Below are 11,877 nucleotides of genomic sequence, written 5' to 3'. Positions count from 1 at the left end.
ATGCTTTCATGCATTTACTTTCTGCCACATGACTGGCTGATTAAATATTTGCATTAAGAAGCTGGAGTACAGGTCTACCTAATAAAGTGTTCAGTGAGTGCATAACGCATCGCACCACAATGACTGATTTAAGTGCGTAAATCTGTGTGCGTGCATGCACGCACACGTACACAGAAAAACTGAAGTCATTCAACTCAACCACCCAGGACTCTGGAGTGCAGCTCCATGTCTGATTCACATCTCTACTCTTCTCACTGAAGGCTGAGCTCCTCATTCAGCACTTAGAGTCTCTGATGAGACCAGTGCTCAGACCCAGCTTTGAGACACTCAAGGCCCGTGCCCAACATGTTTGTGGGGGTCGTTAGCGCTAATCTGCCACAGTGGTGGAGGAGGTCACGCCGGCAGTCCTTCTGGGCCACTTTGCCCTTTGCTTCTGTTGTCTCCACGGTAACACTTTGATGGACAGGTCTGGCAGTAATCCCTGTCAAAACAGACCGCGGACAGGTATTTCAAGAGTGACAGTGGAAGAAGAAGGGAAGACTTCAGCTAAACAAGCAACTTCACCGAGAGGCACAAAAGGTGGAATAAAAACACTGTGATAACGATCACAAGCTTTCAAATCCTGCCAGGACGCCACGGGAATCTGCCGGCGTACAGTGTTACTTATATAGCCATCCAGCATGGAGACCAGTGGGACTTCCAGAGAGATGCAGGAGCAGAAATTTCATATACGACGCAGACATCTTCCCACGCACACAGAACAGTGCGGGCGTGCGTGCACACCAAATATTATCCATCAGGATGACTGGCAGGGGCTGCTGTCAACAGGGCTGTTCAGTCACTGTATAATCAGTCAGAAGCAACAACCAATAATGGGACATTAATTACACATTTAGAGTGTCACATACTCATTTCTCCGGTCGATCGAGGGCTCAACTGCCGCCATAAATCTTCAGCGTTGGTGGCGAACGGGAGCGACAATCAAGATACGTCGTTGGAGCTGCGAAGCGAAACACACATCCGACTTCTACGTCTCGCCGTACAAAAAAAATCGAGATCAAACTAAACTGGAAACGTATTGCTTTAATGTTTCACATCAAACAACAAAAGCAGGAAAAAAAAAGACATTTTAAGAAAATAATAACCAAACTCTATGAAGGTAAGAGACGGCGTGTGGGGCCGTGACATTCTTGACAAGTGCAATCACAGATTGCAGACCCTTGCCCCTTTAATGCAACCTCAACTCCTATGGGTAAAATCCTTACTGCACCCCTGATGCAGACAGACAGACAGACAGACAGACAGAGACAGAACAAGTCAAACGCAACCCTGTCGAGGCGAGGTTAATAAAAGTAAGCAATATAAAACCAGGTCGGCGGTCAAACAGAGTGATTTATACACGTATAAAACAAATAAACCTGCACTCCCATGATGCGCGGTCTTGGAGGCCGCGAGATGATAGGAATTATCGCGAATGGAAAGCCAATCAGAGCGAAGGGAGTTGCCTTTCTCCGAAGTGCACACAAACCGGCACGAACAGAAAGCGATGCGCTGTGAAAAGCTCGATAAATATGCTGCAGGCCTACGTGACTCCAGGTGCCTAACTGCGTTTCATGGGAGAATTCTCTGCTCTAATAAACATTATCATGAGAAAATTACTTTTCTTCACTGCAAGATAGGATCATTAGAGGACCAAGTCTCTCCTTCCCAACAGGCATCACTCCACCTGACACTTAAAAAAACAAAAAAGAAAAAAGAAAAAAAAGAAAAACAGGATTTACAAGTTCTGCATAGACCGGAGCTTTTTCACTTACGAGAGCTGATGTTTTTCTATAAACAATGCTGCAGTTTGGTGAGATAAAAAAAAAAGAAATCAAAAATAAATAAATAAAAAAACAATGTTCATCATTATCTATTCATCTTTAATAAGAACAAGCTATGGTAATTAAAGCAAGGGGTAACCTTTAACAGGATGACTAACGGGGTCTATGTATGTTGGTCTCACCTCTTTAAATAATAACTACGGCCACGAACAGGCAGATAAACAAATGGCCGTGGGATTGTGGGATTTTTTAAATGTCAGTTTTTCCAGGGGAGGACTGTTGGGGGAGCAGGCCTCTTCTCACGCCAGCACAGTTCATTTGGACCCCCGCGGACCCCCCTCTTTGAGATGCGCTATGGCGCGGCCCGGTTGGGTCTCTTTGGAGGCGGTGGTGGCATGAGCTCGGCGTCTGGGTCCGAGGATTGTTTCCGGGTCTGCCCTGGGGCCCCCAGGGCGCTCTGGTCCAGGAACTCGAAGAGGATTTCCTTCGTGACCGGATGCTGGATGCTGTTGCACACAGCTGGAGGGAGGGAGGGAGGGGGGGACAAGAGGAAGTTAACACAGGTGCGATGATGTGTGCTTCCTGGACCTAGTCACCCCCAATAGAGAGGATGGGGCCCTTAATCACAGAAACACCGTCAAGGGTGAGATTCATCTCGCAACACCACCCGGAAACAACTTGCCTGGGATTGTCATTTGGTTTTCGTCCACTTCAGGCAGACGATGAGTAAGAAATGGTGACTAAAAACCTACACGTGCATTCTTCTTCACATGTCCTTCAATTGGCAAACAGTACCTGATTACTCCAATCCCTAAATACAATCTGATACTGTGTAACGTACATGATAGCAGGGCACTTGGTGATCATTTTTCGGCATCATGGAAAGGTTATGATACGTTCAAAGGTCATCATTAGGCTGAATGTGGATATAAATGTATGTTACTCTTAGATGTCTACACATTTTTTCTATGCAAAGGTTATTATAAAAAATATATATTTTAAGTTCATGCTTGTTTGATATGTGACCGTGGGTTTTAAGAGCTATTGCTATTCTGTTATATCTTGCTACGACAGCCATGGATGTTGCTCTGGGTCAGAGTGTCAAATATAAATGAAAGGATTTTTTTAAACACGACTACTCAGAGAAATGTAGCAAAGAACTTAAAATATGTAGTCTGACCAATTCCAGAAGGTGTCAGGGTACTGGAGAAATATGGACAGGAAACAAATTAAGTTGTAGAATCTGTCTAAAAGGAGCTTTGTGAGCCGTGGTTTTTGTCAGAGAAATTGCTGTAAGATAAGCGCATGCATTTCCAGCAGGATTTGCATGTGTTTAGCTGGAACTGGGATTTGTGGAGATAAGGTTTTAAAGAACTTTTCCAAGCCGGAATGTCAATGTATTACAAAAAAATGAGCTTGAAGCAGCGAATACAGTATACGTGCTCCAAATTCATTAAATGCACTTATTCGCTGCAGGTAAATGCTGGTGCTTCGAGTTCGGTGTCATGTCTCACAACCCAACAACAACACAATGGTCCAGGCAAAGCATACGCAGACAGTCAAAAAGTCATAGAAAGTAACTTTGCTGCTAATATAAGCAGCATTCTCATTCTCTACTTCTGCAGAGATAAGAGGACTGTGGAGATTTTAATATAGACAGAGCGGCTGCAGACTCTTACCCATGGCCGTTTCATAGGAGTTTGGGAAGCTCTTGTCTACCCTTTGTCTCATGAAAACCCAGGTGTTGTTGACAAAGGTGCACTCTATGATTTTGTTGTCGTACTGTTTCAGATCCTTGGACACCTGCAGGAGAGAGAGGGGGGCCATTCATACAGAGGTAGAAAAATAAACTGTTTGTGAAATGCTATTCGTTTCACTTAATGTGGCAGCCCATCAAGGTTCATTTACATATACAGTATTTACCACGAGAGGAACACAGAAAATCATAATTACAATCTAAATTAAAATCTCTGGCATTTGGCGTGATGGATTCAAGTTTCTGATTGGCTGAAGCAGCTTAAACTCCCAGAATCTCATGACACACCACTTTCAGAAGCGGGCGAATGTGTCGACAGTTAAGCCTAAATGTTCTTTCAGCGTTTTAATTAAGCAATACACATTTTCATTTTGCATTTTGAATACATTTATTCTGCCTTTAGGAATGGGGTTTGTTCATTTGAGTTTGTTTTTAAGTTTGTCTTCTTTTTTCGTTTGAAAATTCACCAGGCACACCCCTAAGAGGTTTGGAAAGGCTGGGCTAAGCCATCCACGCATCTCGCTCCCAAGACCTGCTCTGGCTGCCGACTGAAAGGAAGCCAAAAATATCCGCAGACACTGTGGCCCTCCAGGACCTGAGCGCGACATCCCTGGTGTAGGGGGTACCTGAGGATTTTGGACATGAAAAGAATCCATAAATTCTGATCACCAGTCTGTGGTGCAAACGACGTGAGCATCTGAAATGAGACGGGAAACCTGGCTTGCCTGGGCCGTAAAAAGCTCATACAATTGCATTCACTGCTCTCAGTGGAAATAAGCGGCAAATTACACATCAGGCCTGTCTTAAAGAAACAGGTTCATTGAGGACTCTGAGCCCAAGCTTGGCAGAAATGGGCTCAGATCATCCCTAAACACAGGAGGAGAATTGTCCTAGTTTCCCGGCAATTTAGTTTTGAACTTGGCACACTGAAAATACAGCTTGGTTAGATTAGTTTTGTCCCAGGATTAGCCAGTAAGTGTGTAGTATATCATCAGTATGCCCACCCAAACAAGCACTTACCCAAGGTTTGAATGATGTGATATGATAATTACGATTTAAAAAAATATGATAAAAACAAACATAAAAGCATTAATTAAAGGAAGAAACACACCATTAGCAAAACAAACAGACGGGTTGTCGGACGACCAGCGGCCATGGCGGAATACTCCGTTGGTTGTTTGGCTCCTCGATCCCTCCTCAGCTGCTTGAGAGATTCTGTTTGTCGTGTAACGCTGACACTCGCCACATAATCTATCTAAATCCACTTCATTACGCCCTGGATTCAGCAGCCCGTCATCCCTCGCAGACCAGCTTAAACTGCCAATCACTCCAATCGCTGTGATCTTTACTTTCTGAAACCTGGACCTGACCGACTTCGTATTTCCACCGAGCTGGCTTGATTAGAATCCGGAGGCCCAACCTAAAACAGCCCGTTTCCACACTATAATGATCTATCATTACGGGTTCCACGCTACGCACTGATTATTTAGTGTAATGAGGATTCATGTATGATGCATACGCCATTTACATTTTGCAGTGTAGCACTTGGAGAAGGTCATTGTGCTTGGTACAATGTGACTGATTGACCCAATTGGTTGGTTTCAGTCCAGGCGCATTTAGATGCAAGGGATGTGCAAATGCGGTCCCAGTGAAGGTCACACGCTGGGGTCTTCTGCTTGCAGTCCATAGAGCCAGCCAATGAGGCGTTCTTCAGTCAAGTAACTCCATGGCAACTGTCACTCAGGAGCAAACCTGACAGCCAGGCACTTGGCATTCATGGTACCTGGGCCTTCGGAGGCCGCTCCATTGACTGCACATAATTTTTTAGTGCAAACAAATAACTTTTTTACCAACTATCCTGCCAACAGATAAAAATCAAAATGGAGGTTTTTAGCTGTAATTTACCAGGTGTGGCGCCTTTTAAAGCTCCGTGCTGCAGCCACAGATACTCCCCCTCCTAGCACGTAATAAGAGTGAATGTGCATTTTCATACCCTAGCCGTAGATGCATATAAATGAACGAATACGTAAATAATTAAATTCATTAAATCATTAAGTGAATAAACAAATGACAGTACAAACATTCCGTCAGCCCAGCTAATCTGCCGAACTACATTCTCCTCTCCTCCTGGCTTGCCTCTCTTTTCATTTTGGACTTAATCACGCCTGGCACAGACACTCCGGGGATTGTCTCCCGGTACTCGGGCGAACTTTAATAACACGAGGCAGTCTGTAGTGCTCTGTGGAGGATAGCTGCAATGGCACTCTCCACCATATACGGCCAGCTGGCTGCCTTCTGCCTGCCCCTGTTGTAGTGTATTAAGACGTGCATGGCCAGTGAGCCAGCCAGCCATAGACACCGCACCCACAAAGCTCATCTCTCAGAACAAACTCAATTTATTTATTAACCTTTATTTATACAGGGTAGGTTGACTGAGCACGCATGCTCTTTTGCAGCAACGCCCTGTCCCCCCCCAGGTAACCTTTGTATTTGTATTTGTAGGTGTATCCGCGTAAATCCATCCATGTGAATCGATTTGTACGTCGATCCACACTTTCCCCCCTCGTACATTATGTCCCTTTACGGACAGGCTTGGGGAATCCAGAGCTAAATCTCCATTCTTCATTAGGACACGTTCATTGGTCGCACTATTCATCTCAGTCAGAGATTCCATTTTGTTTGCTCTCCAGTGTCCGCGTTTTAGCGGAAACGCACCAACGAGGGAAATCCCACCCCGAAAAGGAATTTGCCGCTTTGATTTTCATCCAAAAGGGGAGCCTTTGGGGCCAGCGCACTCCTCTGCACTGGGGGGGGGATCTGACGGAAGATGGTGTATTCATCCCTGACTTTCATCTCCCGAGGCATGGGATTTTTTTATTCTTATTTTTTCTGAAAATGTGATGTGTAAAGCCAGCAGATAACGTCGGCCACTGTTGGTTTGTCGGTGCCTGGAAGGGAAGATTGTGGAAAGCAGTGGCAACAGAAAAATCAGGAGCGGGGCGCTAGGCTACGTGCTAGCAAAGGCGCGCCATCAACGCGGGGAGGATTGGGTACCTCGGCAATCAGGGAAGCTTGATTGCTGCGAAGTATGTTTTCACCTGCTGATTGAAATCATGCAGGGGGCCAGTGCTCTGCTCTGAATACAGAGCGCGGGTTCGGGTGCACCTGGTCGTCTCGCTCAGTGACGCACGTCGTAAGGTCTGGGAAAGAGGTCCTGAAAACCGCAGAGCCTCATTTTTCAGATTTAGAGCGCTGAAACGATGCAACAAAGGAACACACATCTTCAACGCTGACAACCTTTCCATCGACCGGCCAAAACATAAACCAGGTTGAAAAACGTTGCAGAACGTTCCGACTTTCCAACGAAAGAACTTTCGACTTCTGAAAGTAAGAGGGTTTGAGTGGTTGGCGGTACGAACTCCCTCGTTTTGGGTTAGCATCTGGAAAAATAACTGCGGAGGGCCGTGCTTACTGTTTTTCTGCTGCCGCAATTACTGGGCAGTCCAGACACTCTCTCCAGTGCTGGGCTGTCTGATCACTCCAGAGAGAGTGGGAAGGTTCCCTTGTTAGCCTCGCTCGCTGTATCTGAACTCTACAGGGAGCACCTCAACCTTGATTTTACAGAGCACATCGGGTCCCCACTTAGCAGATAACACACACACATAAACACTCTCCTGCAGAGCTGCACTGAGAATACATTATGTTCCAGGCATCGCCAGCAATTACCCCGCTATGAGTACACAAATCGTATCGCATGTCAAAGCGGTGTCTTAACAGCTATTCAAATGGCCTCCTTTGATCCGCTGATAAGAAAGGGGGTTGATGTCGATTCATTAAAGATTCATTCCATTCATTCATTACACTGGCTTTTTTCTCAGGCTGGACAAATGACTTCTGCAGCAAAATGGAGCGAGGACGGTAAATGAATTTTAGGTCTTCCTCCATCTCGCTGAACAATGCGGGGAAGTCTGGCAGCAGTGGCGGCAATAACCATCCGTCTTCACAGCACAAGTGTGATGAGACGCCTTAATAAGGGAAGGGCATTAAACTGTATGGAAATGTAATACTGTACTGATGCTGATAAGCCATTTTGGATAGTCCTCTTTCGAGATTAAAATGGCGCCTTCCTTATCGCCAGCGTTACCAAAGCAAAACCTGGCACCGCAAGTGATAATTAAAGGCCGCCAGGTGGGAGGTGATTCAGATTTGATCGATTGTTTCTCCAGCCGCTGAGGAGCTTCGTTTAGCGGCTTTCGCGATTAAAGCCGAATCGACGTTTGGAAACGAACCCCGGGGAAACCTGCACACTCAAAAAACACATAATATATCATAAGCAAACACGGGGAGGGATCGACCGTCGGCACGGCGTGTCTAATCCCCCGTTTTCCCCAAACGCCTTTCCGAGTCGGCCGCGGAAGAGACGGAGAAAGCGCCGGAGGGCGGAGCCGTCGAGCAGACAGCGGAAAACGCCAGCGATAAAGAGGACGCGGGCACTGCGTCCGATTCCCACCCAACAATGACACACAAGGACCCCTGTGAAACGAGCTTTCCTACCGCGGTTCAGAGAGTCCGCACGCTCTGAAACGCAGCCCCGCGCGCTCGAAGCCGCCTGCCTGCTGTTGTTTTTTCGGCCTGAGTAATTAAGACGGGACGAGCGCGGACGTGATCGTTTCAAAATGGCGGCGGGGCCACTCGATTCAGCTGACCCGTCGCAAAAACGCGCCGTTAAAAGAAACGGGGGAAAAAAAACCATTCGGGATGTGGGTGATTGATTTTGTGCACCGCCCCCCTCCGTTTTTATTTCCTGTTCATCCATCAGCATGATCTGTCAGCTGCCGGTCGGATCAAATACTGGCTGAGAGATAAAGCGGGAGGGGGAGGTTAGCTATGGATGGGGAAGAATAAGACGGACTCATATTTACATAGTATTGTTACGTCAACTTTTTTTTCATTTCTTCCTCAATGCGCACGGTTAATCATTTTATCTTGCTGAATGAAGCGATTCCCCCTGAAGGAGCTGGGCGTGGGAAGAGGACATTAGAAGATGAAAGCCAGACTTCCTGACCCATTTACTCTCATACGCCAGAGATCCTCCCCTCCCATGCACCTCTGACTGTTCCCAGTGTACAGTCAGAGGGCTCCAGCAGCACCGTCAGGCCCGGTGGTTAAACCGCAGATAAAATTAGAAGAATGATAAGAATTTCAGCCCCGTTAATGGAGCCGGCGTTGAGCGTGGAGGAACCAGCCGAAGGGTCTGCGGTGTCCTATGTCGCTGGGAGACTCGCGTGGGCGGTGGTGAACCGACGACAATGTGTGACCTTGTCGCTGGGTGCAGGCGAGAATATGAACAGCCTAGAAGCTTCCGCGAGTGCGACTGTATTTTCCATGGTAATGGAGGGAGGGGGAGAGGGAGAGAGAGAGAGAGAGAGAGAGAGAGAGAGAGCAAGAGATGAAGAGCGAGCGGAAGGAAAATGAGGAAAGAAAATGACAGAGCATGCTCTCGTGTGTGCACAATTGATTTTCTAAATACACAAATAATTGGGCGAGAAAACGTTTAACAATTGTCCTTTTCCAGGTCTCTGCAAAGTCATCTCGATCAGCTTTTTATGGGGAGTCAAAGGAACTGAACGAGCAGCTGTAACTCAATGTCCTTTTTTTTAATAGCGGCTGCACGCATGACCAGAGACGAACAGCTGCATGGAGTCCGCGGACGTCTGCAGCGTGTGGGAAATGCACGAGCCGTTAGAGCACTGCTGCTGTGATTAAATCACGTGCGTCACCATCAACTCTGCCAGCACTACATCTGAGCACGCTTCGCTAATAAATATTCCCCAGAGCCAACTAATCAAGACTCGGCATACATTCTCACTAATAAGGCAGTTATTTGGGAACAGAAAATGTGAAGACATATATTAAAAAAAAATACCACTTGATGAAATTGTTATAATTGTTTAAATTATAACAAAAATTGTTAAAATTTTTATAATTGTCAAATTACTAATCAAACATTGAATTAAACTATGCATTAATTAATGAGGCACAATGCCTTGGGCAAAATAAGGAGTGCACACTCAAGCTAAAATTTGTCTCCTATAAATAGAAAGAGAAAAATATGATGTGGCTTAGTGAGCCAACAACCTGGTACCTGCAATTAACGGCTCTCACCAATTTCGTAATGTCAATTAAAAGACCAAATAAGTGGCAAAACGAATACAACAACAATAAAAAAAGTATTCTATTTTAAATATTAATACACTGTGGATAATCTGAAGTTTACAACTTCGGTTCAGTGTGAGTAGGGTCTTATTTATGTCTGGACAAAACGATCTGACCTTTGTTCGAGCACCCAATTTGTTTGCTGCAGCTGGAGTGGTGAGCATATGCGCTATCTCGCTGGCGCTGCTGTTGGTTTGATTGCCGCTGCTCTGCACCCAATTCCCATTTGAATAATAACACAGGAAGGCGGGCGGATCCCGGGCCCCGCTGTAATTGCCTGCGAATGGGAACCGGACGGAGGGGGAACATAATGGAGTCCGACCCGCGATCTCACCTTCATTTGCGCGAAGGGCCTGTCGTAGCTGCCGACGTAGAGCAGTCCCACCGTCTGCGTGAGCAACCTGCGGAAACAAAGCACGGCTCCGTCAGCACCCTCTGGCCCAAACACAACACCGCTCTGCCCTCTCTGTGTCTCGTCTATACCAAAAACACAACACCGCTCTGCCCTCTCTGTGCCTTGTCTATACGACAAACACAACACCACGCTGCCCTCTCTGTCTTTACCAAAAACACAACACCGCCCTGCCCTCTCTGTACCAAAAACACAACACCGCTCTGCCCTCTCTGTACCAAAAACACAACACCGCCCTGCCCTCTCTGTCTTTACCAAAAATACAACACCGCCCTGCCCTCTCTGTCTTTACCAAAAACACAACACCGCCCTGCCCTCTCTGTCTATACCAAAAACACAACACCACGCTGCCCTCTCTGTCTATACCAAAAACACAACACCGCCCTTCCCTCTCTGTGCCTCGTCTATACCAAAAACACAACACCGCCCTTCCCTCTCTGTCTATACCAAAAACACAACACCACGCTGCCCTCTCTGTCTATACCAAAAACACAACACCACGCTGCCCTCTCTGTGCCTTGTCTATACCAAAAACACAACACCACACTGCCCTCTCTGTGCCTCGTCTATACCAAAAACACAACACCGCCCTTCCCTCTCTGTGCCTCGTCTATACCAAAAACACAACACCACATTGCCCTCTCTGTGCCTTGTCCGGACACCTTTTTGTTTGATGCCTCTTACAGTACATTCTCCAATGGCATCTCGTAAAGGCTACATTTCATATACGGTTGTATTTTTCTCGTTTTGTTTTAGTCACGTATGTGTATAGGAATATTGATGTTACTGGGATATTAATGATATTGCTTTTTGTGTTTTCTCTAAAAAATTGAAAGGGTCTGTGGTTGGGTGAACTCCTTGCAATCCCTCCACAGCAAACTTTATTATCGATTCTTCTCACTCGCAACGCTCCCGTATGGCGGTAGTTATTTACAGACACGCCTCGCTCTGGCTCTCCCAGCTCCCAGGTAAAATAGCTCTCATCTCTCTGAAAATTATTGATCACCTCCACATCTAGAACACGTTTCCCTCCTGTATGTGTGTAGAAACAGCCCTCACTCCAAAAATATCATGGCTTCCGCAAACAGACTGCAAACATTACTCAATAAAAGAAATGAACGCGAAATTAGTCTTAAAATGACATGTAACAGAGTAACAGTAAATATAATATACCGGTAGAGGCAGATAGATTTCATTCATAATTCATAGGTTGGGAATTATCGACACAGCTCACTTACAGGGCTTGTGCTAGCTTATGAAGAGGGTATTTGCGGATGATGATCGTCAGAACCCATTGCATCCATTGGAAATTCTGTTCTGCTGTCTCAAACGCAAGTGTTCACTTTATTCTCTATGGTGAAAAACCTCATTCACAAATTTCATCAATGTTCAGAATTTGCCATTTTATTTCAGTGGCCATTATCTTAAAGTGGTCATAAGCCTTGTTGACAGGAATGAAACAGGGCGACAATCTGAAAATCTTTCCAGCCCACAACCCAGCACTCTTCTTCCCTTCGCTTGTGTGTCATTTGATCAGCATTTTGTCGGTGTATTTAACAAATCACTTAATCCTCTAAACAAAATCAGCTGTACATTAAACACTCCGGCATGCTAACAGACCCTCTTATCTAGAGTGACTTACACAGGCATTTTTTTTCCGGCGATTTATT

The 11,877-nt window shown here is 45.9% G+C and overlaps 1 protein-coding gene across 1 annotated transcript in view; it reads right to left on the bottom strand.

The window, feature by feature from the left end:
• Positions 1-1,063: 1,063 nt before the first annotated feature.
• Positions 1,064-11,877, bottom strand: part of rngtt (RNA guanylyltransferase and 5'-phosphatase) — a 99,878-nt gene continuing 89,064 nt past the window's right edge. Inside the window, exons 14-16 of the mRNA XM_061244109.1 lie at positions 10,130-10,196; positions 3,503-3,626; positions 1,064-2,342 (exon numbers count right to left, since the gene is read on the bottom strand). Of these exons, the coding sequence (XP_061100093.1) occupies positions 2,176-2,342; positions 3,503-3,626; positions 10,130-10,196 (358 nt within the window). The 3' untranslated portion in view covers positions 1,064-2,175. The remainder of the gene's footprint in view (positions 2,343-3,502; positions 3,627-10,129; positions 10,197-11,877) is intronic.

Source organism: Conger conger, chromosome 5 (assembly GCF_963514075.1).
Source record: "Conger conger chromosome 5, fConCon1.1, whole genome shotgun sequence".
Lineage (NCBI taxonomy): Eukaryota > Metazoa > Chordata > Actinopteri > Anguilliformes > Congridae > Conger > Conger conger.
This window is presented reverse-complemented; position numbering and strand designations above follow the sequence as displayed.